The sequence below is a fragment of the Mirounga angustirostris genome, unplaced genomic scaffold, assembly GCF_029215605.1.
Source record: "Mirounga angustirostris isolate CCGP_5_RB_7025 unplaced genomic scaffold, mMirAng1.0.hap1 SCAF_6, whole genome shotgun sequence".
NCBI classification, from domain to species: Eukaryota; Metazoa; Chordata; class Mammalia; order Carnivora; family Phocidae; genus Mirounga; species Mirounga angustirostris.
The window spans coordinates 54385484-54409462 of NW_026991714.1; the positions used below are offsets into that span (position 1 = coordinate 54385484).

At 37.7% G+C, this 23979-nt stretch overlaps 1 protein-coding gene across 6 annotated transcripts in view; it reads right to left on the bottom strand.

The window, feature by feature from the left end:
* Window positions 1–23979, bottom strand: part of DNM3 (dynamin 3) — a 560145-nt gene that overhangs the window by 299196 nt on the left and 236970 nt on the right. For 4 of the 6 annotated variants that reach the window (XM_064594314.1, XM_064594317.1, XM_064594319.1 and 1 more), the window contains 2 exons: window positions 9434–9485; window positions 8585–8614 (listed from right to left, as the gene is read on the bottom strand). In XM_064594314.1, the coding sequence (XP_064450384.1) occupies window positions 8585–8614; window positions 9434–9485 (82 nt within the window). The remainder of the gene's footprint in view (window positions 1–8584; window positions 8615–9433; window positions 9486–23979) is intronic. The other 2 variants (XM_064594316.1, XM_064594320.1) reach the window with 1 other exon arrangement.

Sequence of the window (23979 nt, forward strand, 5' to 3'; positions counted from 1 at the left end):
AAGTGGCAACAAACAACACTGTGTTCTTCTGACAGGAAAGAAACACAGCTTGTTAACAACAGATCTCATTTTACACATATGATACATGCTAAAACAGCTGTGATATATGCATGTACTGACATAACAAGTTATATTCCCACTGACTTGAACTGCTCAATTTTAGAAATGCTTCCTAAAATGCAATCTACTGTATCTAATAAAATTATACTTACATTTCTTTGCTGATAAGGGGCATCTATGTAATGTATAATTAATACAGATAAGCATCATACATTCTTAAAGGTATATATTCTATCTTGCCACAAATCTTTGATAATTTTTATTGAGTTTTTTTCTTCTAAAAAAACAACAAAGCACTAAAACGCCAGTATAACATTGACAGTTTTCATTAAAACTGGCCACCTTGAAAATCAATAGAGCAAAAAATTCAATTCTTCCTACAAATAATGTTTTTTAATGTACTTCCAATTAAAAGAACTTGATAAAGAAGTGCCAACTGGTTCTAAAAATTTATAATATCTATTTAAAAATACATTAAACTGCTTATTAGAATATTGGGGTGGCAGGTATTTTTCTTCTTCTATACTCAGAAAGCTGTCCTCAAAAATTAATCCATGAACCATTATGGATATACAGAATTCATTGTTGCTTTGTAGCAATCTTCCCACTTCCGAGAGAGGAGAAGGCTCAATTAGAAAATAAAAGCAATTATTTTACTATCTTTTTTGAACACTAACAGAGTAATACAAATATACAACAACAACAATAATAATAACAAGCACTTTATACAGGGCTTACTATCAGCCAGGCCCTGTTGTAGGTACCTAACTTGTATTATCTCATTTAATACAAAAAGTTCATGAAGCAGTTACTGTTTTTATCACCTTACTTAGAACCTGAGAAACAGGAAGTTATATAATTTGCTCCTGGCCACAGATTGGCTTCAGAGTTCCAGCTCTGAAGAACCACTGCACTATACTACCTCTCAACTGAATATGCCAATAGAAATGGTTTTTGGTTTTTTTGTTTTTTGGGTTTTTTTTTTTTTTTAAGAAAGAGGAAGATGAAGGGGGAGAGAAAGAGGATGAACTGGAAAAAAATCATTAATCAGTAAATGAACCATAGGGTTTTAATAATGCGGTTATATTCCTTTAAGAAGACAATATACCTAAGAATCCTATTATCCAAATTAAATTGTGGTTAAGACAAACAATGCTCAACGAAGTACCTGTAGCCATCACCTCTGATACACATCCTCCAGTGTCTGTTCTTTCTTCTTCCAACAACAGCTCTGATTATTGTCAGAGGAGCCCAGCCCCCCCCGCCCCCCCCCCCCGTCTTAGCCCATGTGATCTGGCCTAAGCCAATCAGAACACTTCATTCTCTGGCCACAGTAATTGCCTCAGGAATGAGCTGAGATCCAAGCTTGTTCAATCAGAGTGAACCTCGGGAGTTTTTCTGAAACCTCTGGGAGGAAGATTCATTTATTTCTGTTGAATTCAAAGTAGGAAATCCCCTAGGGGCTGATAGCTGTCATATCGCAGTCCTGTGGGGCCCAAGAGCAGAGCAAACAGCAAAGAAGCAGAAGCAAAAAACGGGAAAGGTTCATCCAGTTCATGGTTCGTGAAACCCGTTCATTCTGACACTGTTTGAACCATAGCTTAAATAGTACTTAACTTTATTTCCAAAATATTCAAACATGTAAACTAATTAATTCACTTTTTTCCAAGGTCGTGTAAGTTAAGCTTTTCTGAAATTTACACCTGGAAGAATCCTGATGTAGATATTAATACCGGGAAGTCAGGTGAGGGTGGGAGCTGAGTGGCGACCCTGAAAGGTAGAATTAGCTGAACAGAGTGAGGAGGAGAGAGGGCTGGGCTGTAGGTTTTGCTGTAGCCTAGGAAGTTGGCAATCTTTCTTAACCAGTTATAAATTAGCTGAGCAAACTCTCACCTCTTTCAACATTGGTCTCAAACCATGTACTTACAGAGGTTGAATAGCCAGGGGACTTGGTAGGCATATTTCAGGATGTTGGGATGTGTTGACAACTCTTTGAGATCTGGAGGGGGTCCTACAGAAAAGAGACTAGCTTTCAAGAAGTAGGGAGGGACAAAAGAAAGATCTTTTCTGTTCCAATAAGAAAGGTCTTTTCTGCTTGCAGCCAACAATTCAAGAAGTTTGGGAATCCAGTTATCTGGAGACCTGTAAATTTGGGAAAGCTAAATTTCAGACTCCAATCTAAAGTTAGTGGTAGAAGACACATTGGTGGAAAACAAACCAGACAAGCAGCCCAGGACTGGGAGGTATCGTGATATTCAGGCTCCTGCAAGCACCTGCTCTTCTCCCTGCCTAAAGAAAAATTCTTCCTAATTGTACAATTCTTCCTAAGTACTTCCTAATTGGATGCAGTCTGGGCCAATGAGTTCAGCTGTGTCTTCCTGCCCTAGATTCTTATAACTAAAGGAATGGATTATCAGCCATGTAATCCTCCTGGCTTCAAAATATGCTAGACCTTGAATCCAGGAAATTTCATCCTCATTTCTCTTCAGCTGCCCACACATTCTGAGGACAAACAATGCTCTACCAATATCTGTAGTTATCATTTGTCATTTCCCTCCCCTGGTGTCTGTTTCTTCTAATAAACTCTCTGACCTTCAGGTGGCATTCTCTTGCCCACCTTGAGATACAAAATCCCACTCACTGACTTCAACCTCCAACCCTACCACCTTTTCCCCTTCATCTTGCTATGTTAAGTCCTCTCTTTTCTGAGGTTTCACTTTCTGTGGTTTTGGTTACCCACTGTCAACTACAGCCCAGAAGCAGATGATCCTCCTCTGACTTATCATCACAAGGTCAGTAGTAGCCCAATGCCACGCCAGAGTGCCTATGTTGTTCTTCTCAATTCTTCTCATCACATAGGCATTTTATCATCCCATGTCAGCATGAGAAGGATGATTACAGTATAAGATATTCTGAGAGAGACCACATCCACACAACTTTTATTACACTATGTTGCTATAATTGTTCTAATTATTATTAATTATTGTTGTTAATCTCTTGCTGTGCCTAATTTATAAATTAAACTTTATCACAGGTATGTATGTATAGAAAAAAACATATGTAGGGTTTGGTACTACCCACAATTTCAGGCTGGGGGTCTTGAAATGTATCCCCCACAGATAAAAGGGGAACTACTGTACACTTTTTCTCCAATTTCATTAAACTCCCCAGTGCTCTGTCTTGCTCATTTCCATTCAGTTTTCAGTCAACCCCATCTTTTTTCGTTTCTTTATCTGGGCACTAGTTCAGATTATATTTTTCTGTTTCCCCTGCAGTTAGGTGAGGCCAAATGACTGAGTTCTGGTCAATCAATGGAATGGGAATGCAAAACGTGTGACACTTCCAGGCTGGTCCTTAAAAGCTTCCCTCACTCAGGCTTCTTTCTCTTTTCCATCTGCTGGAAGAATAAAGAGGGTTCTAAAGTCCATGACTGACCATGTAAAGCAGAGAAGTCCCCCATCCTTGCCACCAGCATCTCAATGACCTTCACTGGAATGACCTTCATTGAACTAAATTGTTACTATACTAAGCTACTGAAATTCTGGGATTGTTTGTTACTTGGTTGACCTGTCCTGACTAATGTCCTGACTAATACATCAGTCATGAGATTATACAATTCTTTATTTCAACCTCTCTTTTCAAAACTTTAACTCTTTTATTCTCTTGATTTTATTTGCTGCTTCCCTGGAAAAAAACCCAGCTCAGGATATCAATTCCATTGTCTGGTTTCTCAGCTTTATGCTACCTTTTAACTGTAAGGTACAAGAGTAATGCTACCTTCTATAGTAGAAGAGCAATTCACAAGACCAAAAGGACTGGTACAGCCTCAGGTGATCCCCAGTACTGCACAGAACCTTCTATCACTCCACCTATTTTGACAACTTCCCCAGTGTTTCTTGGACTCTAGGAAACATCTATTACTAATTGGCCATTCCCTCCTTGAAATGATTTCTTCCCTTGGCTCTCATTGTACTACTCCCCAAGTTCTCCTACCTCTCTTTCACTTCATAGACTCCTTTTCAGTTCCTCATTCTACCCCAACTCTTATTTCTCCATTATCCTTTAAATCCCATATTTTCTTCCATACTTTTATCCATTGGAGGCAATTTCATCTACTCCCTTGACCTCAACTACCATGTATACATTGAGAGCTGTAAAACATATCTCCAGTCTAGACAAGTCTTGAACCTCAACCCTACTGAGGTCTCAATAGGCACAAAAAATGTAATGAAACGGAAATCACCACCTTCTCCCATCTCCCCTGAAATCTGCTTCTTCTTCCCCTGCATTCCCTTTGTCAGTGGATCCTCTTAGCCATAGCCTGGAAAGAGAACTCCCTCCTCCCAACTCCACAACTGTTTATAACTCTTCCCACCCTCTAAATGTATTTTGGATCTGTCCCTTCTACATACTTGTTGCTACCAACATTTGTATTTTACCTGAATTATTCAAAAACATCTTCACCCAATTTCCACATCTCTAGTTTTACTCCTCCAAATCATCCCATGTGACTGATACACAGATCTTTCCACCATGCAAGTCAGATGATATCCCTTCCCTATTGGGAATCCTTCAATGGCTCCCTACTACCTTTGGAATAAATAGTTCTTTGTCTCTTCTCAACTCTAGACACTTCTATACAACATCCCTCTGGACACTTTTACTCCTGTCTCCCACGGTGCCTCATATGCAACATATCTACCCTTCCTAACTCTGAATCCAAATCTGAGTTTGTCACTATATTTCTTTCTCCATGAAGAGCACCACTATCTCACCTGTGCCTAAATCATATATCTAAACAGCATTGCTGACAGTGCCCGGCCCTCTCCCCAACATCCAGCTCATCACAAATCCTCCTGAAAGTATCAGCTTCTCCTCAAATCCAGCACAAACATCCGAGCCCAGATCACCATAATCTCTTGTCTGCAATAGCCTCCTAACTCGTCTCCTTTTTCTAACCTTGCCCTCCCTTCAAAACCTTTCACATATAGGCAGAATGATCCTGCTAAAATGTTATGATTGTGCTTACAATGATACTCCATGGCTTTCCGCATCACAAAAAAAAAAGCTTTAATGGAGCTTAGGTCCTGGTGAAGGAAGATGAAAAAGTAAATAAACAACATAAGAAGATAATAGATAATGTCAAGACACTAGGGAGGGAAGGTGATTTTAGATCTGATGGCCAGGGCCAATCTATTCCAGAAGTGACATTTCAGGGAGACCTGAAGGATTAGAAGGAGCTAGCCTTGAAAAAGGAGGCAGACATCAATTTGCTTACTTACCATCATCCCCACTGGGCTGTGAGGTCCCCGAGGACAGAACCCATGATTTATTTATCATTCTGTTCTAAACATCTACCATAGTTTTTCATACTCTTAGGTTTTGAATACATATTTGATGCGTGAAGGGATGAATGAAGGTTACATTTAAATTACTGGGCAGTGCAACTTTCAATTAATCGTGTGCTCACATTTTTTTGTACAAATGTTGACATCCACTTGTGGAACTTTCAAGCTGACAAATTTCTAGGCAGCCAAAAATGAATGGGATTGTCTTTAAAGAGTTTTGCTTTCCCAAACTGTGGAAAGAGCCAAGATGTCCATCGACAGATGAATGGATAAAGAAGATGTGGTATATATATACAATGGAATATTATGTAGCCATCAAAAGGAATGAGATCTTGCCATTTGCAACGACGTGGATGGAACTGGAGGGTATTATGTTGAGTGAAATAAGTCAAAAAGAGAAAGACATGTATCATATGATCTCACTGATATGAGGAATTCTTAATCGCAGGAAACAAACTGAGTGTTGTTGGAGTGGGGGGTGGGGTGGGAGGGATGGGGTGACTGGGTGATAGACACTGGGGAGGGTATGCGCTCTGGTAAGCGCTGTGAATTGTGCAAGACTGTTGAATCTCAGATCTGTACCTCTGAAACAAATAATGCAATATATGTTAAGAAAAAAAAAAAGAAGAAGAAGAAGAAGGTAGCAGGAGGGGAAGAATGAAGCGGGGGAAGTCGGAGGGGTAGACGAACCATGAGAGACGATGGACTCTGAAAAACAAACAGGGTTCTAGAGGGGAGAGGGGTGGGAGGATGGGTTGGCCTGGTGGTGGGTATTGAGGAGGGCACATTCTGCATGGAGCACTGGGTGTTGTGCACAAACAATGAATCATGGAACACTTCATCTAAAACTAATGATGTAATGTATGGGGATTAACATCAGAATAAAAAAAAAATTTAATAAAAAAAAAAAAGAGTTTTGCTTTCTTTAATTCCTTCTAAAATATTTCAGAGCACACTCCGTACAGCAGAATTTCTTACAACCAGGAGCCCTGAGGGAATAGCAGAATGGATGAACCACCTGTGGGATAGCACAGGGTATTTCAGCCCCACCAACCATAAAAGCCAGCATCAGTTAACAGACCAGGCTCCAAGGGCCCCCAGCTTTGAGATTCTTAATAGGCAAAAACTTTTTATACAAATTCAAATCAACCTCAGACATTCAGATTCATAAAGCAAATGATTTCAAGTAATTATAGTTCATTTCTGCTAAGCAGCAAAAAAAATAAAAAAATAAAAAAATAAAAAAATAAAAGATTCTCTAAAATATACTGTATTGCATGTAATTACTGATTTGATCTTGGAATATAAGATATTCAGGTTCATAACCCCTTACTTGCAAAGTAAAAGGTTTTTTTTTTTTAAAAAACAAACAAGTAGGGGCACCTGGGTGGCTCAGTCAGTTAAGTGCCAACTCTTGATTTCGGCTCAGGTCATGATCTCAGGGTCGCCCCTCCCCCACCTCTCTCTCTCCCTCTAAAAAATTTAAAACTAAATAAATAAAACAAATAAAACAAAAATTTAGCAGCAAAATCTAACCCGACATGAAAATGTTTATCTCTCATTTAATCTACTTAGTGTCACTGTTCATTTGTTTTACCGCAGAAACATGAAGTGTTTAATTAAAGGGTGCTGCCTCTGACTCCATAGGAATATTAAGTAATATAATATGATATATGCAATATTTTTTTTTTCTAAAATCCAAAAAGTTCTGATATTAAAGGCACACCTGGCCCCAAGGGTTTGGAGTAGGGATCTGTGCTCTATTATGAGACTCACCCAATTCTATTATCTTGACTTTTAAGACTTCCATAATGTGTGGGCTTTGAAGTACTCAGGGGAAGTAAAGCCATGGAAACACAATTAGCATTATTTTAGCATTTGGAAGCAATATATAATTGAAAACTGTTCTGAATTTCCTTTCCATCTGATTTAAAATATGCACTTACGCCACTATACTATTGCTTTTCCAATAAGTATAAACTTCTATGAGCTACAGCTTCTGATCGTGAGGAAAGTTTTATAGATAAATCCGTTATACATCAAGCCTTAATCTGGACATTGCAATCTTCACAATAATTTGCCATAGCTTCTAATTTCCCCAAATGTTTCATTGTTCTCATTTTATAACTTTTGTAATTTTCTTATATTTTATATTTTTTCTCCCAAAAGTTTCAAGAACAGCACCTGCCTGCTGAGAGCAAGGTAAACACTGTTTGCAAGGCACACATCCAGTACCCAGCTGCAAACCCCATTATGAAATTATTTCTGATTTTTACAATCATCCTACAGATATATTTTCATCCTTCTCATCACATAACTGAGCAAACTCAGGTTCAATTTGTCCCAAGCCACATGGCTACTAAATGACAGAGCAGAATTTGAACCCAGGAATGTCCAGTTCCAAAGATTGTTTCTTCCAAAACATCATGAGGCAAATAACTGGCCCATGCTCCAATCTCATTCTCAACTTGAGCACAACTGGAAGAAAGACTTTAAAGCTGCTTCATTTGTGGTAGAAATTAGAGTGTAATGTTTTTTGGGTTTTTTTAATGCCTATGCCAGTAATTTGACAGTATCTTTATACTTCCATAAAGTGAAGATATAGTATCTGGTTTTAAAAGATTCAACTTTAAAGCCATGTAAGATAGCAATTGATGTAATTTGGATTTTATTTTTTTTAAATAAATACAAATAATTGTAATTGAGTAGGCTTATCAACAAATACATCAAAATCAGATGTTTAATATTCACCCACCTTTTAGAAGCACGAACTACATTTATTGGAAATATTATCATACAAGTTGTAGAGAAAGGCTTACACCTTGTAACAACATAGCATAAAGGGACAGAGATGAAGATCATTAATGATTTTAATTATTTTAAGGCCCATTAAAATTAGAGAAATATCAAAGCACCCACAGTGTTAAGGGTTTATTATTACAGCATTTTAGAGTTTACTAGTTCATACCTTTCAATCACAGCAAGTTATTAGCAGTGAAGGGATGAACCCTCTTAAGAGGATTTTTATTTCAATGATACAGTGTTACGGACAAGACAACCTAAGTTTAAAAAAATTAGTAGCAAGCGCTAGTTGAGTTAATCAGTTAAAGACAAACTGTGCCCTTGGGAAGCTAAATGAAAAAGCAACAGTAAAGCTTACAGAACTTAGCTCGTACAATTTGCCTTGAAGGCGGAAGATTGGTTCCCTGAAATAGCAAAGAATTATATGCTTTAGTTCAGAAAAAAGTTTTTAAAATAAAGTCTGTTATTACCTCTTCTCCTTTCAAAACAATGGAAAAATTTCTAGAGCAGAGGTTTCAATTTGTTCAATAATTGTACCTCTGAGTTTAAAAAAAAAAACTATAAAATCATCATTGTTTTGACTTGAAAAGAAATAACAATGCAAATATTCATTATCACATAAAACATAAAAGAAACAGCAAACTGTCAGAGTTAATGCAATCTCTGCAGAGCGCTATTAGTCAGAGACAGCCGGTCAGCCCAAAACACAAAAACTCAAAAGATCAGATCTTCTTAGGAATTAACATCTTCGTTAACCAACAGAAATTTGGTGTGGCAGAGAGTAAATCCAACAACTGCCTTCTTTATGAGCTGTCCCTTCACTGTTACCAAGCTGTGCAAATGTGTGAACTAGTCAGCAGCACCAAAAGCTCATGCAACTACTCACCATATTTTAACCTTGAACTGACTCATAGATTCCATGTTAAATCAAATTTAGGGGTAACATAAGCAAGCGAAGTAGGACACAAGGAGTCAATTTTGAAAAGCAGAGCAAATAGCAGAAAAGTTATTTAAAATAAATCAATAAAGTTAAATGCATAAAATAGCAAAAAAAAAAAAAAATGCAACGCACTCCAAAAACCTTACAAGCAAAAACAAAACAAAAAGCTGCATTTTCAGCAAAATTTGCACATGATTAATTTGCATTAAAAAATAATCAATCAAGCGACTGAGTTCAAATTCTTTGGGGCATGCATGCAACTGATTATTTTTAAAATGCCTACCTGATTTCCAACTGTGTTTTTCTTGTGAACCTGACTGCTCCTCTGCTGAGCACTGAGAAAAGCAAAGGAGACCAGCACTGAAGAAACACATAGTACTTTTTTTTGGAACAAGTAACACATATTAAAATATATACAGGCTTTCAAATGTATCAACAACTGAGGCAGAGCAAATTCCAAAAATCCAGGCCAGTTTAATTCTGGAAACAAAACCAACTCAGGGGAATTAGTACCAATTAACCATCCCAAACCAAAAACATAACATCACGGTGTAGAAAGCTGTATTGCTACATTAATCACGTGAGTCCATGCAAGTATTTGTGATGTCCTAATAGATATACAGAATAGTTGCACTGAAAATTAACAGTTAACATTTACTGAGTATATGTTCTAAGAAGTATTTTACAGGTATTGGTGATTTTGATTTATATTTTTATTTTAACTCCATGAGGTAGTTACTATTATTCCTCTCATTTTACAGGCAGATAGAATGAGTCAGAGAAACAAAGTGGCTTTCTCAAAGTTACTCAGCTAATAAGTGGTGGTACCAAGTAGTCTGATTCCAGATCCCAAACTCTTTGTGTTATTACCCTATATCATTGTTTTGAATTCTACTACATTCTGACAACTCCTAGAATGATCTCCAGCTTGGACCCATTTCCCCAATTCCAGACTCAAATGTTTTTGACAACTCACCCTCTCCACTTGGAAGTCTAATGGGCATCTCAAACTTAATATGCCAAAACTGAACTTGTGATGTGCTCCCTAAAACCTGCTCCACCACAGTTTTCCCCTCTTCAATTAGTGGCAATTCCATATTTCCAAGTGCTTAAGCCAAAATCCTTGATTCCTCCCTCTCTCTCACAGACTCCATATCCAGTCATGAGCAAATGCTATTGACTTTAAGATGTATTTAAAACTCGGGGCACCTGGGTGGTTCAGTCAGTTAAGTGTCCGACTCTTGGTTTCGGCTCAGGTCATGAACTCAGGGTGGTGAGATCGAGCCCCACACCTGGCTCCGTGCTCAGGGAGGAGTTTGCTGGAGATTCTCTCTCTCTCTCCCCACTCTCTACCACTCTGCCCCCTCCCCCGCTCATGCACACATTCTGTCTCTCTCTCTCTCATAAATAAATCTTTAAAATAAAATAAAATGTATTTAAAATTCAACATATTGGGTTGCCTGGCTGGCTCAGTCGGTGGAGCATGCAACTCTTGATCTCGGGACTGTAGGTTCAAGCTGCATGTTGGTTGTAGAAATTATTTAAAGATAAAATCTTTCTTAAAAAATACATTAATTAATTTAATCAAATAAAATCCAACATCTTTTTACCAGCCCCCATGGCTACCACATTTGTCCCAGCCATGGTTATCTCTTATTTGTATTGTTATCACTTACTCTGGTCTCTGCTTCCACACTTGTCCCCCTAATATCAATTCTCAACACAGAGGCCAAAGTGATCCTTTTAAAAAGGGGATCCTTGCCATACTTCTGCTCAAAACATTCTATACTACTATGCAATACCATTCTATTCAGGATAAAAGTCCTTACAATGGTCCACAGGCCCTACTCAACTGACCCCCAACCTCTGCCTCTTTGAATCATCTACTCTCCCCACCTTGTTCACTGGAGAGGTCCAGCCACAATGACTCCTTTCTTTTTTTCGAACCTACCAAGCACAATCCCACCTCAAAGCCGTTATGCTGCTACCTGTTCCCTCTGCCTAGAATACTCACACACCATACAGCTGCATGGCTCTTGACATCACCTTCTTCAAGTCTTTGTTTAAATTTATCTTTTCAGTGAGACCTACCATGATGACCCTATTCAAAATTACATCTCTCCCCTTCTCCAGCACTCTCATCCTCTTTATACCGTTCTGTTTTCCTCTATGGCACTTTACATCTTCAAACATACTATATAGTTTACTGATTTTTGTGTCTATCTATTTTCTGTCTTCTTCCATTAGAACATAAGCTCCTTGTGAGCAGAGGTTTTTGTCTGTTCCTTGTCCCCAGTGCCTAGAAACTGCTTGGCACATAGTTGGCTTCAATGAGTATCTGTTGAATGAAAAGTCCAATGAGATTGATATCATTATAACACGAGCACAGAGGGATTAAGAGTCAGATTTGACCTCAACAATTTAACTCTGGAGTCCAGATATTTATGTGCTATGTTACTCTATCTCTCAAAAGAATGAAGGCTTTCTTTCAGTGAATTCATGAGTAAACACCTATTGATACAAGAAAATAAAAGTCACTGTGGCAATTCTGAAAAGCAATCCTGAACCCTCTCACTAGTTGTTTAAGAGTTTATAGAAGCGGGGCACCTGGGTGGCTCAGTCATTAAGTGTCTGCCTTCAGCTCAGGTTATGATCCCAGGGTCCTGGGATCGAGCCCCGCATCGGGCTCCCTGCTCAGCGGGAAGCCTGCTTCTCCTTCTCCCACTCCCCCTGCTTGTGTTCCCTCTCTCGCTGTGTCTCTCTCTGTCAAATAAAATCTTAAAAAAATAAATAAATAAAAATAAATTTAAAAAAAGTTTATAGAAGCTGTTTTAGAAATTGATGAAATAGTCTAAAATAGAGAAAACGTAAAGTCATCAATCAACCATTTAAAGTGATGGGATCTTGTGGTTCAGTAGCACATCACAAATCACACATTTAGAACAGCTGTTCAAATTAGCAATCTTTTATAATCTTCCGTGATGTATTTAACTTGCTTCTCTTCATTCAATCTCAGGAAGAAACAAACACTACATTCAAATGAGGTTGGGGAAGGCATGAGTGGTAAAAGGGCACACAGTATTTGATTACTAAAGATATTTTGTGTATATATTTTTTTGTTTTTCCATTTGCTAATTTCAGGGTTTGAGCTTCTTCTTTCCTCATTGTTTTTTGTTATTTTTGTAGTTTTTAGTTAAATGCTCGCTTCAGTAACCACTATGAAATTCATCTCTCTCCAACCATTTCTCTAGATAATCCAAATCTACTTTATTAAGGTTTTTGTGATGAGGTTGTAAATGAGATAAATTTTGCGTCAGGCTATGGTCAGGGGTCTGATGCACCCACACTGCCCTCTGGCTGCCCACCATGCCCTGAACCATGGAGTGTGTCTAAAGTGTTTCTCTTCTGGGGCTTCAGATCTTGGCCATCCTTTCTTTCTCCAGGCCTGCAGGTTCCCCCTTTTCAGGGAAGAACTGGGACCAGCTACAATTATACTATGATCATGCCACCTTCATGGCTATGGTCATCCTTTCCAAACCATAATTTTATTAGGGTTTTCTTCAGGGGAAATGTTTTAAAATAAAGCATTTACTAGTAGTGATAATTTTAAACTATGATAGATCCACAGGTGTTTAAAGCAGGCAAACTACTGGGGACCCTTGAATTATGTGTATAACCCTTAAAATCACATAAGAGAAAAATAGCAGAACAAAAAGCGAAAGAGATTGTTGATGACTCCCTGTGCTACCTTAAGCAAAGAACATGGCCCATACAGACCTCAGTGCCTTATCTATAAAGTGTGAATGAGTGTGTGTGTGTGTCTGTGTGTGTAGACAGAGAGACAGAGACAAGGGGTGGGGAACTACCCTAGCTGTTTCTTAGGTTCCTCTTAGATCCAAGATTCCTTGAGAGGCAAAGTTATTCCCAGAAGCTTATGACCTATACTACATAAAGAGACTTTCCACTGACAGAATCCTTATCTACTAAATAATCATATTTAGGATCTACCATATTCTAAGAATATGCAGGAGGAAAAAGATTTATTTTGTAATCCCATATCAAGTATTAGTGTTAAAACAAACACTATGGGGTGCCTGGATGGCACAGTCGGTTGAATGTCTGACTCTTGGTTTCGGCTCAGGTCATGGTCTCAGGGTTGTGAAATCAAGCCCTGTGCTGGGCTCTGTGCTCAGCACAGAGTCTGCTTCAGATTCTCTCTCTCCCTCTCCTTCTGCCCTTCCGCTCATGTACTCTCTCTCTCAAATAAATAATAAATCTTTTTAAAAAACCCAAATACTAAAGTGTTCAACATCGCTCAGCATCAGGGAAATCCAAATCAAAACCTCAATGAGATACCACCTCACACCAGTCAGAATGGCTAAAATTAACAAGTCAGGAAAGGACAGATGTTGGTGGGGAGGCGGAGAAAGGGGAACCCTCCTACACTGTTGGTGGGAATGCAAGCTGGTGCAGCCACTCTGCAAAACAGTATGGAGGTTCCTCAAAAAGTTGAAAATAGAGCTACCATACAACCCAGCAATTGCACTACTGGGTATTTACCCCAAAGATACAAATGTAGGGATCCGAAGGGGTACATGCACCCCGATGTTTATAGCAGCAATGTCCACAATAGCCAAACTGTGGAAAGAGCCAAGATGTCCATCAATAGATGAATGGATAAAGAAGATGTGGTATATATATACAATGGAATATTATGCAGCCATCAAAAGGAATGAAATCTTGCCATTTGCAATGATGTGGATGGAACTGGAGGGTATTATGCTGAGTGAAATAAATCAATCAGAGAAAGACATGTATCATATGATCTCACTGATATGAGGAATTCTTAATCTCAGGAAACAAACTGAGGATTGCTGGAGTGGTGGGAGGTGGGAGGGATGGGGTGGCCAGGTGATAGACATTGGGGAGGGTATGTGCTATGGTGAGCACTGTGAATTGTGTAAGACTGATGAATCACAGACCTGTACCTCTGAAACAAATAATACATTATATATTAAAAAAAAAGAAGATAGCAGGAAGGGAAAAATGAAGGGGGGGAAATCGGAGGGGGAGACGAACCAGGAGAGACTATGGACTCTGAGAAACAAACTGAGGGTTCTAGAGGGGAGGGGCATGGGGGGATGGGTTAGCCTGGTGATGGGTATTAAAGAGGGCATGTACTGAATGGAGCACTGGGTCTTATAGGCAAACAATGTATCATGGAACACTACACCAAAAACTAATGATGTAATGTATGGTGATTAACATAACATAATATAAAAAAAAAGACATAAACCCAAATGGTAAATTAGAGCATGTGGGGAAAAAAAAAAACAAACCCAAATACTACACTAACTTTACTTTTGACTGAAAGAATAACCTTTTCATAGCAACTGGCCCCATAAAGACAAGGATACTTATTAAAGATGTATTTAGATACTTGAAGTTACTATATAAGCAACATAATAAAAAAATAAACTTCTAGTTAGAAAACATTCTTTATCATAATTCTTATATATGCAATGATGATTGAACTAAAAGTATTTTAAAATATTTATTTAAAAATGGAAGGACTTCTAGGAAGATAACAGAGTAGGAGGATCCTAAGCTGACTTGGTCCAACGAACATACCTAGATAACAGCCACATCAGTGCAACCAAAGCAGAAAATGACCCAAAGACTGGCAGAACAGACTTTCCACAGTTAATCATACAGAGGAGGTCACATCAAAAAAGGTCAGAGGCGCAAAGGCGGTGGGGAACCAAACTCCTGGTGAGACCAACCACAAATGGAAGGGACACCACAAGAGTGGAAAAGACCTCATACCAGGCACCCCAGGCAGAGGGGACCTGCACTAGGAATACAAGTCCCCATAACATTTGGCTTTGAAAACTCGAGCTTAACTTCATGAGATTTTTACAGTGGGGCTTAACTCTGGTACTTTAAAAATCAGCAGGCTCAACTCTGGGAGATGTGGAGAGGGACAAGAAACTAAGTCCCTGCCCTTAATGAAATAGTACAGCAAATAAAACCACCTAGATACAGAAGCAACAGTTTGAAAAGCACATGGAATATATGGGAAGGAGATTTATTTACCAATTTCAGAACGAATGCTAGAGGGGCAAAGATCATTAGGATAATTCTCCAAGAACAAAAGAGCTGGCAAGTGCCATTTCTTCCCATGCACCCACCCCCATCCCAAGCCTAGACAGCCAGATACCTGCGGGAGGCAGCTTCAATAACCTCTACCTATCATGTTGACACTGTGTTCCCCACCCCCACATTCTGTGGATTCACCCCACCCAACCTGCCCCACTCTGCAGAAGTCCCCTCAAAGTGGCTCTTATTGTATCTCATCCTGCAAGCAGCCCCAACAGGGACTGACACCACTCCAAAGTGACTCCTGCCCTGATGAAAGGGGAAAATAACCACACATACCAATCCTATTGCATCCCCAGCAGCCAGGCCTTATAATTGGCAGTGCAGAGAGAGTCCCCTGCTGATCAGTGTATCTGCAGTCCCAGCAGACAGTATGGGGGCAGGTATCTTGGTCTAAACGCCAGCCCCACCCACCAACAAAAACCTCCCAGGAGGCAGCACAGGGAGAGAGCCCTGCAGTTTGGGGTCACTTTCAGTCCTGACAAATAGGCTGAGGGCAGACCTCTAGTCTGACTGCCCCATTACCCAACTACAAGCCCACAGGGGCCCCTGGCTGGCCCCTTAACAGCAAAGGGACTAAATCTTGCCCCAAACAGGTAAAGTGAGCCATTGCAGTTGACTGGACTGAAGGCAAAGAAAGCTTAGCCACAACAATAGGGTACATGAAACCCATACAGGAGACACCCCTGAACTGCCTGGTTCTGGTGAACAGAGGACCTTGTGCTACAGGGCACCACAGGACCTCTTCCTCATAAAACCACTACTTTCAAGATCCAGGAGATGTAACTGCTTTTCCTAATACATAGAAACAAACACGGTTAGACAAAATAAGGAGACAGAGGAATATGTCACAAATTAAAGAATAGGACAAAACCACAGCAACAGAGCTAAATGAAACAAAGATAAGAATATGTCTGATTAAAAAAAAAAATCAAAGTAATGGTCATAAAGATACTTAATGGACTTGAGAAAAGGATGGAGGATCTCAGTGAGACCTTCAACAAAAAGATAGAAAATATAAAAAAGAACCAATCAGAGATGAAGAACTCAATAAATGAAATTAAAAATACACTATAGGAATCTAGTAATAGTAGATTTGAGGAGGCAGAAGAATGGATCAACAAGCTGGAAGACAGAGTACTGGAAAGAAACGAAGCTGAAGAGTAAAAAGAAAAAAAAATTAATAAAAAAATGAGATAGGTTAAGGGAACTCAGCAACATCATCAAGTATAATAACATTTGCATTATAGGGATTCCAGAAGGAGAAGAAAAGGGGGCAGAAATTTTATTTGAGGAAATAATAGCTGAAAACTTCCCTAATCTGTGGAAGGAAACAGGTATCTGATTCCAGAAGGCACAGAGAGCGCCCAACAAAATCAACCCAAGAAGGCCCACATCAAGACACATAATAATTAAAATGGCAAAAGTAGTGATAAAGAGAAGTTCAAAAGCAGCAAGAGAAAAGAAAACAGTTACATACAAGGGAAACCCCATGAGGCTATGAGCTGATTTTTCAGCAGAAACTTTGCAGGCCAGAAGAGAGTGGAATGGTATATTCAATGTGCTGAAAAGAAAAAACCTGCAACCAAACATACTTTACTCAGCAAGGCTATTATTCAGAATAGAAGGAGAGATAATTTCCCAGACAACAAAGGTTAAAGGAGTTCTTCACAATTAAACCAGCCTTACAAGAAACATTAAAGGGAATCCTTTGAGCAGAAAGAAAAGGCCATACTCAGGAGTAAGAAAATTGTGAAAGGAAAAAATTTCACAGTTAAATACAAACATAATAAAAGTATTAGATTAATCACTTATAAAACCAGTACGGAGGTTAAAGCACAAAGGCAGTAAAATCAGTTATGTCTATAAATATCAATCAAGAGATTCACTAAATAAGAGGATATAAAGTATGACATCATATACATGAAACATGGGAGGGGGAAGAAAAATTTAGTGCTTTTGGAATGGGTTCAAACTTAAATGACCATCAACTTAATATAGACTGCTATATGCATAAAATGGTATATATGAGCCTAAGGATAACCACAAATTAAAAACCTGTAATAGATATGCAAAAAATAAGAAGAAAGCAATCCAAGCATACACTAAAGAGAGACATAAAACCATAAGGGAAGAGAGCAAGAGAAGTAAGGAACAGGGAAGAACTACAAAAACAACCATAAAACAAGTAACAAAATGGCAATAAGTGCATACCAATCAATAATTACTTTGGATGTAAATGGACTAAATGCTCCAATCAAAAGACCTTGAGTGACTGATGGATTAAAAAAAAAAAAAAAAGCAACACCCATCTATGGGCTACCTACAAGAAACTCACTTCAGACCTAAAGATACATGCAAATTGAAAGTGAAGGGATGGAATAAGCACTTACCATGCAAATGGAGGCAAAAAGAAAGCTGGGGTAGCAATATTTTTATCAGACAATATAGACTTTAAAACAAAGTCTGCAACAAGAGACAAAGAAGGACACTATATAATGATAAAGGCAATAATCCAACCAGAGTATATAACAGTTGTAAATATTTGTAGGCCCAACATAGGAACAACTAAATACAGAAAGCAACCATTAACAGACATAAAGGAAGAAACTGACAGTAGTACAATAATAGTAGTGAACTTTAACACCCCACTAACATCAATGGATAGATCAGCCAGGCAGAATATCTACAAGGAAATAGTATCTTTGAGTGACACATTAAACCAAATGGATCTAACAGATAAATTTGAACATTCTATCCCAAAACAGTAGAATACATAATCTTTTCAAGTGTACATGAAACATTCTCCAGAATACATCACAATTAGGCCACAAAACAAGGTTTTTATTCAACAAATTCAAAAAGATTGAAATCATATCATGGATCTTTTCTGACCACAATGGTATAAAACTAGAAGCCATTCACAAGGAAAAAAAGTAGAAAGAACACAAATACATGGAGGCTAAATAACATGCTACTAAACAATGAATGTGTCAACCAAGAAATTCAAAGAGGAAATAAAAAATACATGGAGAGAAATGAAAATGAAAACACATGGTCCAAAATCTTTGAGATGCAGCATAAGCTGTTCAGAGAGGGATGATTATAGCAATACAGGCCCACCTCAAAAAGCAAGAAAAATCTCAAATAAGCAACCTAACCTTACACCTAAAGGAGCTAGAAAAAGGAAAACAGAGCCCAAAGCCAGTAGAAGGAAGAAAATAAAAATTAGAGCAGAAACAAATGAAATAGAGACTAAAAAAAATAAAAACCAATAAAACAGATTAATGAAACCAGAAGCTGGTTCTTAGAAAAAATCAACAAAATTCTTTTTTTTTTTTTTTAAGATTTTATTTCTTTATTTATTTGAGACAGAGAGAATGAGAGAGAATGAGAGAGACAGAGAGCACATGAGAGGGGGGAGGGTCAGAGGGAGAAGCAGACCCCCTGCCGAGCAGGGAGCCCGATGCGGGACTCGATCCCGGGACTCCAGGATCATGACCTGAGCCGAAGGCAGTCGCTTAACCAACTGAGCCACCCAGGCGCCCCAACAAAATTCTTTATCTTTAGCCAGACTCATCAAGAAAAAGAGAGAGGTCTCAAATAAATAAAATCTGAAATAAAGGAGGAGGAATAACAACCCACACCATAGAAATAGAAAGGATTATAAGAGAATATTATGAAAAATTATATGCCAACAAGTCAGACAACCTACAAGAAATTCCTAGAAACATATAACCTTTCAAAGCTGAATCAGGAAAAAACAAAATTAGAACAGACCCATTACCAGCAGTGAAATTGAATCAGTAAAAAACAAAACAAAACAAAACAAAACTCCAAACAAAAGTCCAAGACCAGACGACTTCATATGTGAATTCTACCAAACATTTAAAGTAGAGTTAACACCTATTCTTCTTGAAATATTCCAAATAATAGAAGAGGAAGAAAGCATCCAAATTCATTCTGAGGCCAGCATTACCCTGATACTAAAACCAGATAAAGATACCACAAAAAAGGAAAACCACAGGCCAATATCTTTGATGAACATAGATGCAGAAATCCTCAACAAAAAAGAAAGAAAGAAAGAAAGAAAGAAAGAAAGAAAGAAAGAAAGAAAGAAAGAAAGAAAGAAAGAAAGAAAGAAAGAAAGAAATCCTCAACAAAATCTTAGCAAAACAAATCTAACAAAACATTAAAAGATCATTCATCATGATCAAGTGGGATTTATTCCAGGGATGCAAGAGTGGTTCAATATTTGCAAATTAATCACATTGACAAGAGAAAAGAGACAAACCATATAATCACCTCACTAGATGCATAAAAAGCATTTGAAAAACTACATCATCCATTCATGGTAAAAACTCTCAACAAAGTAGGTTTAGAAGGAACATACCCCAACATAATAAAGGCCTTATATGAAAAACACAGAGCTAACATCATAGTCAGTGGTGAAAAAACAAGAGCTTTTCCTCTAAGAACAGGAACAAAATCAAGATGTCCACTCTCACCACTTTTGTTCAACATAGTACTGAAAGTTCTAGCCACAAAAATCAAACAAGAAAAGGAAGTAAAAGGCATCCAGATTGGTAAGGAAGAAGTAAAACTGTCACTATTTGCAGATGACATCATACTTTATATAGAAAACCTGAAAGAATCCACCAAAAAATTACTAGAACTAATACATCAATAGTCTCAGGATACAAAATTAATATGTGGAAATCTGATGCATTTCTATATGCTAATAATGAAATAGCAAAAAGAGAAATTAAGAAAACAAGCCCATTTATAATTGCTCCAAAAAGAATAAAATACCGGGGCACCTAGGTAGCTCAGTCGGTCAAGCTTCCGACTCTTGATCTCAGCTCAAGTCATGATCTCAGGGTGATGGGATAGAGCCTTGCATCAGGCTCCATGCTAGGCATGGAGACTGCCTAAGATTCTTTCTCTCCTTCTGCTCCTCCCACCCCCCTCAAAAAATAAAAAATGAATTTAAATACCTAAGAATAAACTCAACCAAGGTGATGTTCATGGATTAGAAGAACCAATACTGTTAAAATGTCCATAGCACCCAAAGCAATCTTTCATGCAATCTCTATCAAAATACCAACAGCATTTTTCACAGAACTAGAAAAAATGACACTAACATCTGTATGAAATCATAAAGACCCCAAATAGCCAAAGCAATCTTCAGAAAGAAAAACAAAGCTGGAGACATCACAATCCTGGGTTTTAAGATATACTACAAAGCTGTAATAATCAAAACAGTATGGTACAGGCACAAAAACAGACACATAGATCAATGGAACAGAAAAGAGAGCCCAGAAATAAACCCATGCTTTTATGGTCAATTAATCTACAACAAAGAAGGAAAGAATGTACAATGGGAAAAAGATAGTCTCTTCAACAAATGGCTTTGGGAAAACTGGAGTGCTACATATAAAAGAATGAAACTGTACCACTTTCTTACATCATACACAAAAATAGACTCAAAATGGTTTAAGACCCAAATGTGAGACCCAAAACCATAAAATTCCTAGAAAAAAAAAACATAGGCAGTAATTTCTTTGATATTACAAAATTAAACTATTGGGACTATGCACAGCAAAGGAAACCATCAACAAAATGAAAAGAAAAACTACTGAATGGGAGGAGATATTGCAAATGGTTTATCTGATTAGGGGTACATATACAAAATATATAAAGAACTTATACAACTCAACACCCGAAAACCAAATAATCCAATTTAAAAATGGACAGAAGACCTGATTAGACATTTTTCCAAAGAAGACATACAGATAGCCAACAGACATATGAAAAGATGCTCAACATCACTAATCATCAGGGAAATGCAAATCAAAACCACAATGAGATATCACCTCACACCTGTCAGAATGGCTAAAATCAGAAACAGAAGAAATAACAAGTACTGGCAAAGATGAAGAGAAAAAGGAAACCTCATGCACTGCTGGTGGGAATTCACCCTGGTACAGCCACTGAGGAAAACAGTATGGAGGTTCCTCAAAAAATTTAAAATAGAATTACCATATGATCCAGTAATTCCACTAAAGGGTATTTAGCCAACAAAAATGAAAACACAATTTGAAAAGACATATGTTTATTTTATGTTTATTTCAGCATTATTTACAATAGCCAATATATGCAAGAAACCCACCTGTCCATAGATAGATTAATGGATAATGAAGATGTAATATATAATATTGTATATAATTATATTATAGTTGTATGTATACACACACACACATACACATTATGGATTATTACTCAGCCATTAAAAAGAATGAAATCTTGCAATTTGCAACAACATGGATGGACCTAGAAAGTTATTACACTAACTGAAATAAGTCAATCAGAGAAAGAAATATACCATATGATTTCACTCATATGTGGAATTTAAGAAACAAAACAAATGAACAAAGATAAAAAGACAAACAATAAAAAACATTCTTAAATAAAAAGAACCAACTGGTGGTTGCCAGAGGGGAGGTTGGTGGGGGCATGAGTGAAACAGATAAAGGGGATTAAGAGTACACTTATTTTGATGAGCACTGAAAAATGTATAGAATTGTTGAATCACCATATTGTATACCTGAAATGAATAGAATACTGTATGCTAATTATACTTGAATTTAAAAAAATAAAAAAATAAATTAAATTTAATTTAATTTAAAAATATAACTAAATAAAAATTAAAATGTATTCATGGGAAACCATGTAAGGACTTGCAAGTTAGTTTGAGCCTTTGGACATATTCTTTTTTTTTTTTTTTTTTTTTTTTAAAGATTTTATTTATTTATTTGAGAGAGAGAGAATGAGAGACAGAGAGCATGAGAGGGAGGAGGGTCAGAGGGAGAAGCAGACTCCCTGCTGAGCAGGGAGCCCGATGCGGGACTCGATCTTGGGACTCCAGGATCATGACCTGAGCTGAAGGCAGTTGCCCAACCAACTGAGCCACCCAGGCGCCCCTTTGGACATATTCTTGGTGATAGGTACTTAGTTGGTTATATCTGCAATATTGAAAACATACCGATATATAATGCTTTAATTTGACACAAGTCAAAAATTTTAGAGCACCAGTTATCTGCAAGGCACTCTGTAGAAGATATAAACACAAATAAGTACAGTTCTTGTAATCAGAAGCCTCCAATTTACCTAGTACAGGTAGTGAGCTACACAAAACACAAATAACACAGAAAGGATAAACTCCATACGAATAAGTATGTGAAGATGTAACAGAAAGCTAAAAAATAAAGTGCTTCTGTTCCAAATGTAGGATATAATTACCTTGTATCTTCTTATTCTGTGTGTGTGTTTGTTGTTAATTGTATAAATTCCTATTACACACAAGTCACTGTGGAAGGCTTTGCCAAAGCACTAACACACAGAAAACCAAATTAGGTTTATTTAGTTTAATTTTCTGAGACCTATTGATTTTAAAAGTATATAATAAGAGGCTTAAATTTTTGTAAAAATAAGAACACAATGAAATTCATTCAAAGAAAAAAATATTCTCTTTTAACTCAAATTATTTTTTGCATATTCATTTCTATCCTTGTCAATGTGCACACATAATAAAAGATTCAAATAACAAAAGAGTGTGTCAAGGGGGTATGTGACCATTTTCCAAATAAGCCCTATGCATAGTAATAGGTCTGAATGTTCAGAGAAAAAAGATTATTTTAGTCTGATGTGATCTAAGATTTTCACAGAAAACTTAAAAAGAGGTTAGACATTAACAAAGGAAGACAAGCAACTGCATTCCAAGAGAATGGAGTAGTATTAGCAAAGCCAGGAGGTAAAAAATGAGGCATGTTGTGGAAAGTAAAACTATTATGGCAAAACTATATAATCATAGACTCAGGTTTGTAAAATGACCTTAAGAGCCATTTAGTACAATAACTGTATGTTGAAGCCAATTATGAAGAATTTGGCCACTATATTAGAGGCAGCAAAAAATATTCAAAGTTTCTGAGCCAGCAAATGGCATGATCAAAGCAGTGTTTTAGTAAAATTACCTTCCTGAAATGGGTAGTATTGACTGAAGCAGGGAAGACAGGAAACAGTCAGCCTAGACCCCCTCCCTCTGACTGCTGGAGTCCTGCCCAGCCTTCAAAGTCAATCGAGTACCATTTCTGGATTATGCCTTCTTAGAAACCTCCAGTTATCTCTCTTTCCCATGAACTCCCAAAGCTCTGGGCCTGTGCCTGTATTATATAAACAGGACTTTGTTAAAGGCTGATCTCAACTCCCCTCCAACTATGTCTGCTCCTTGATTGCTGGCCGTGTGCTACATTAATCTGGGTATCTTTACCTCTCTTACCACCAGCATTACCTAGCACAGTGTTTATAGTAGTTTCTTAAGAAATAGTTATGAAATTATATTTTGATACCAAGGTTATTTTTAACTAGATTATTAATGTTACCTGCAATAGGAAGTTTAAATATTTTGAAGAAGTGTGCCATGGACAGGTGCTGCAGCAAGAGTATAGTACATTGAGGGATCCAAAAGTGGTCAGTCTGGCCAGAGCACAGGGCTAGGGGGTGAGACAGACAGAAATAGTGACAACAGAATAGCTGAAGAAGTAAGCAGAAGATGGATTCTACAGGACCTTAGAAACCATACTGATCAGTTCAGACTTTACTCTGAAAGTA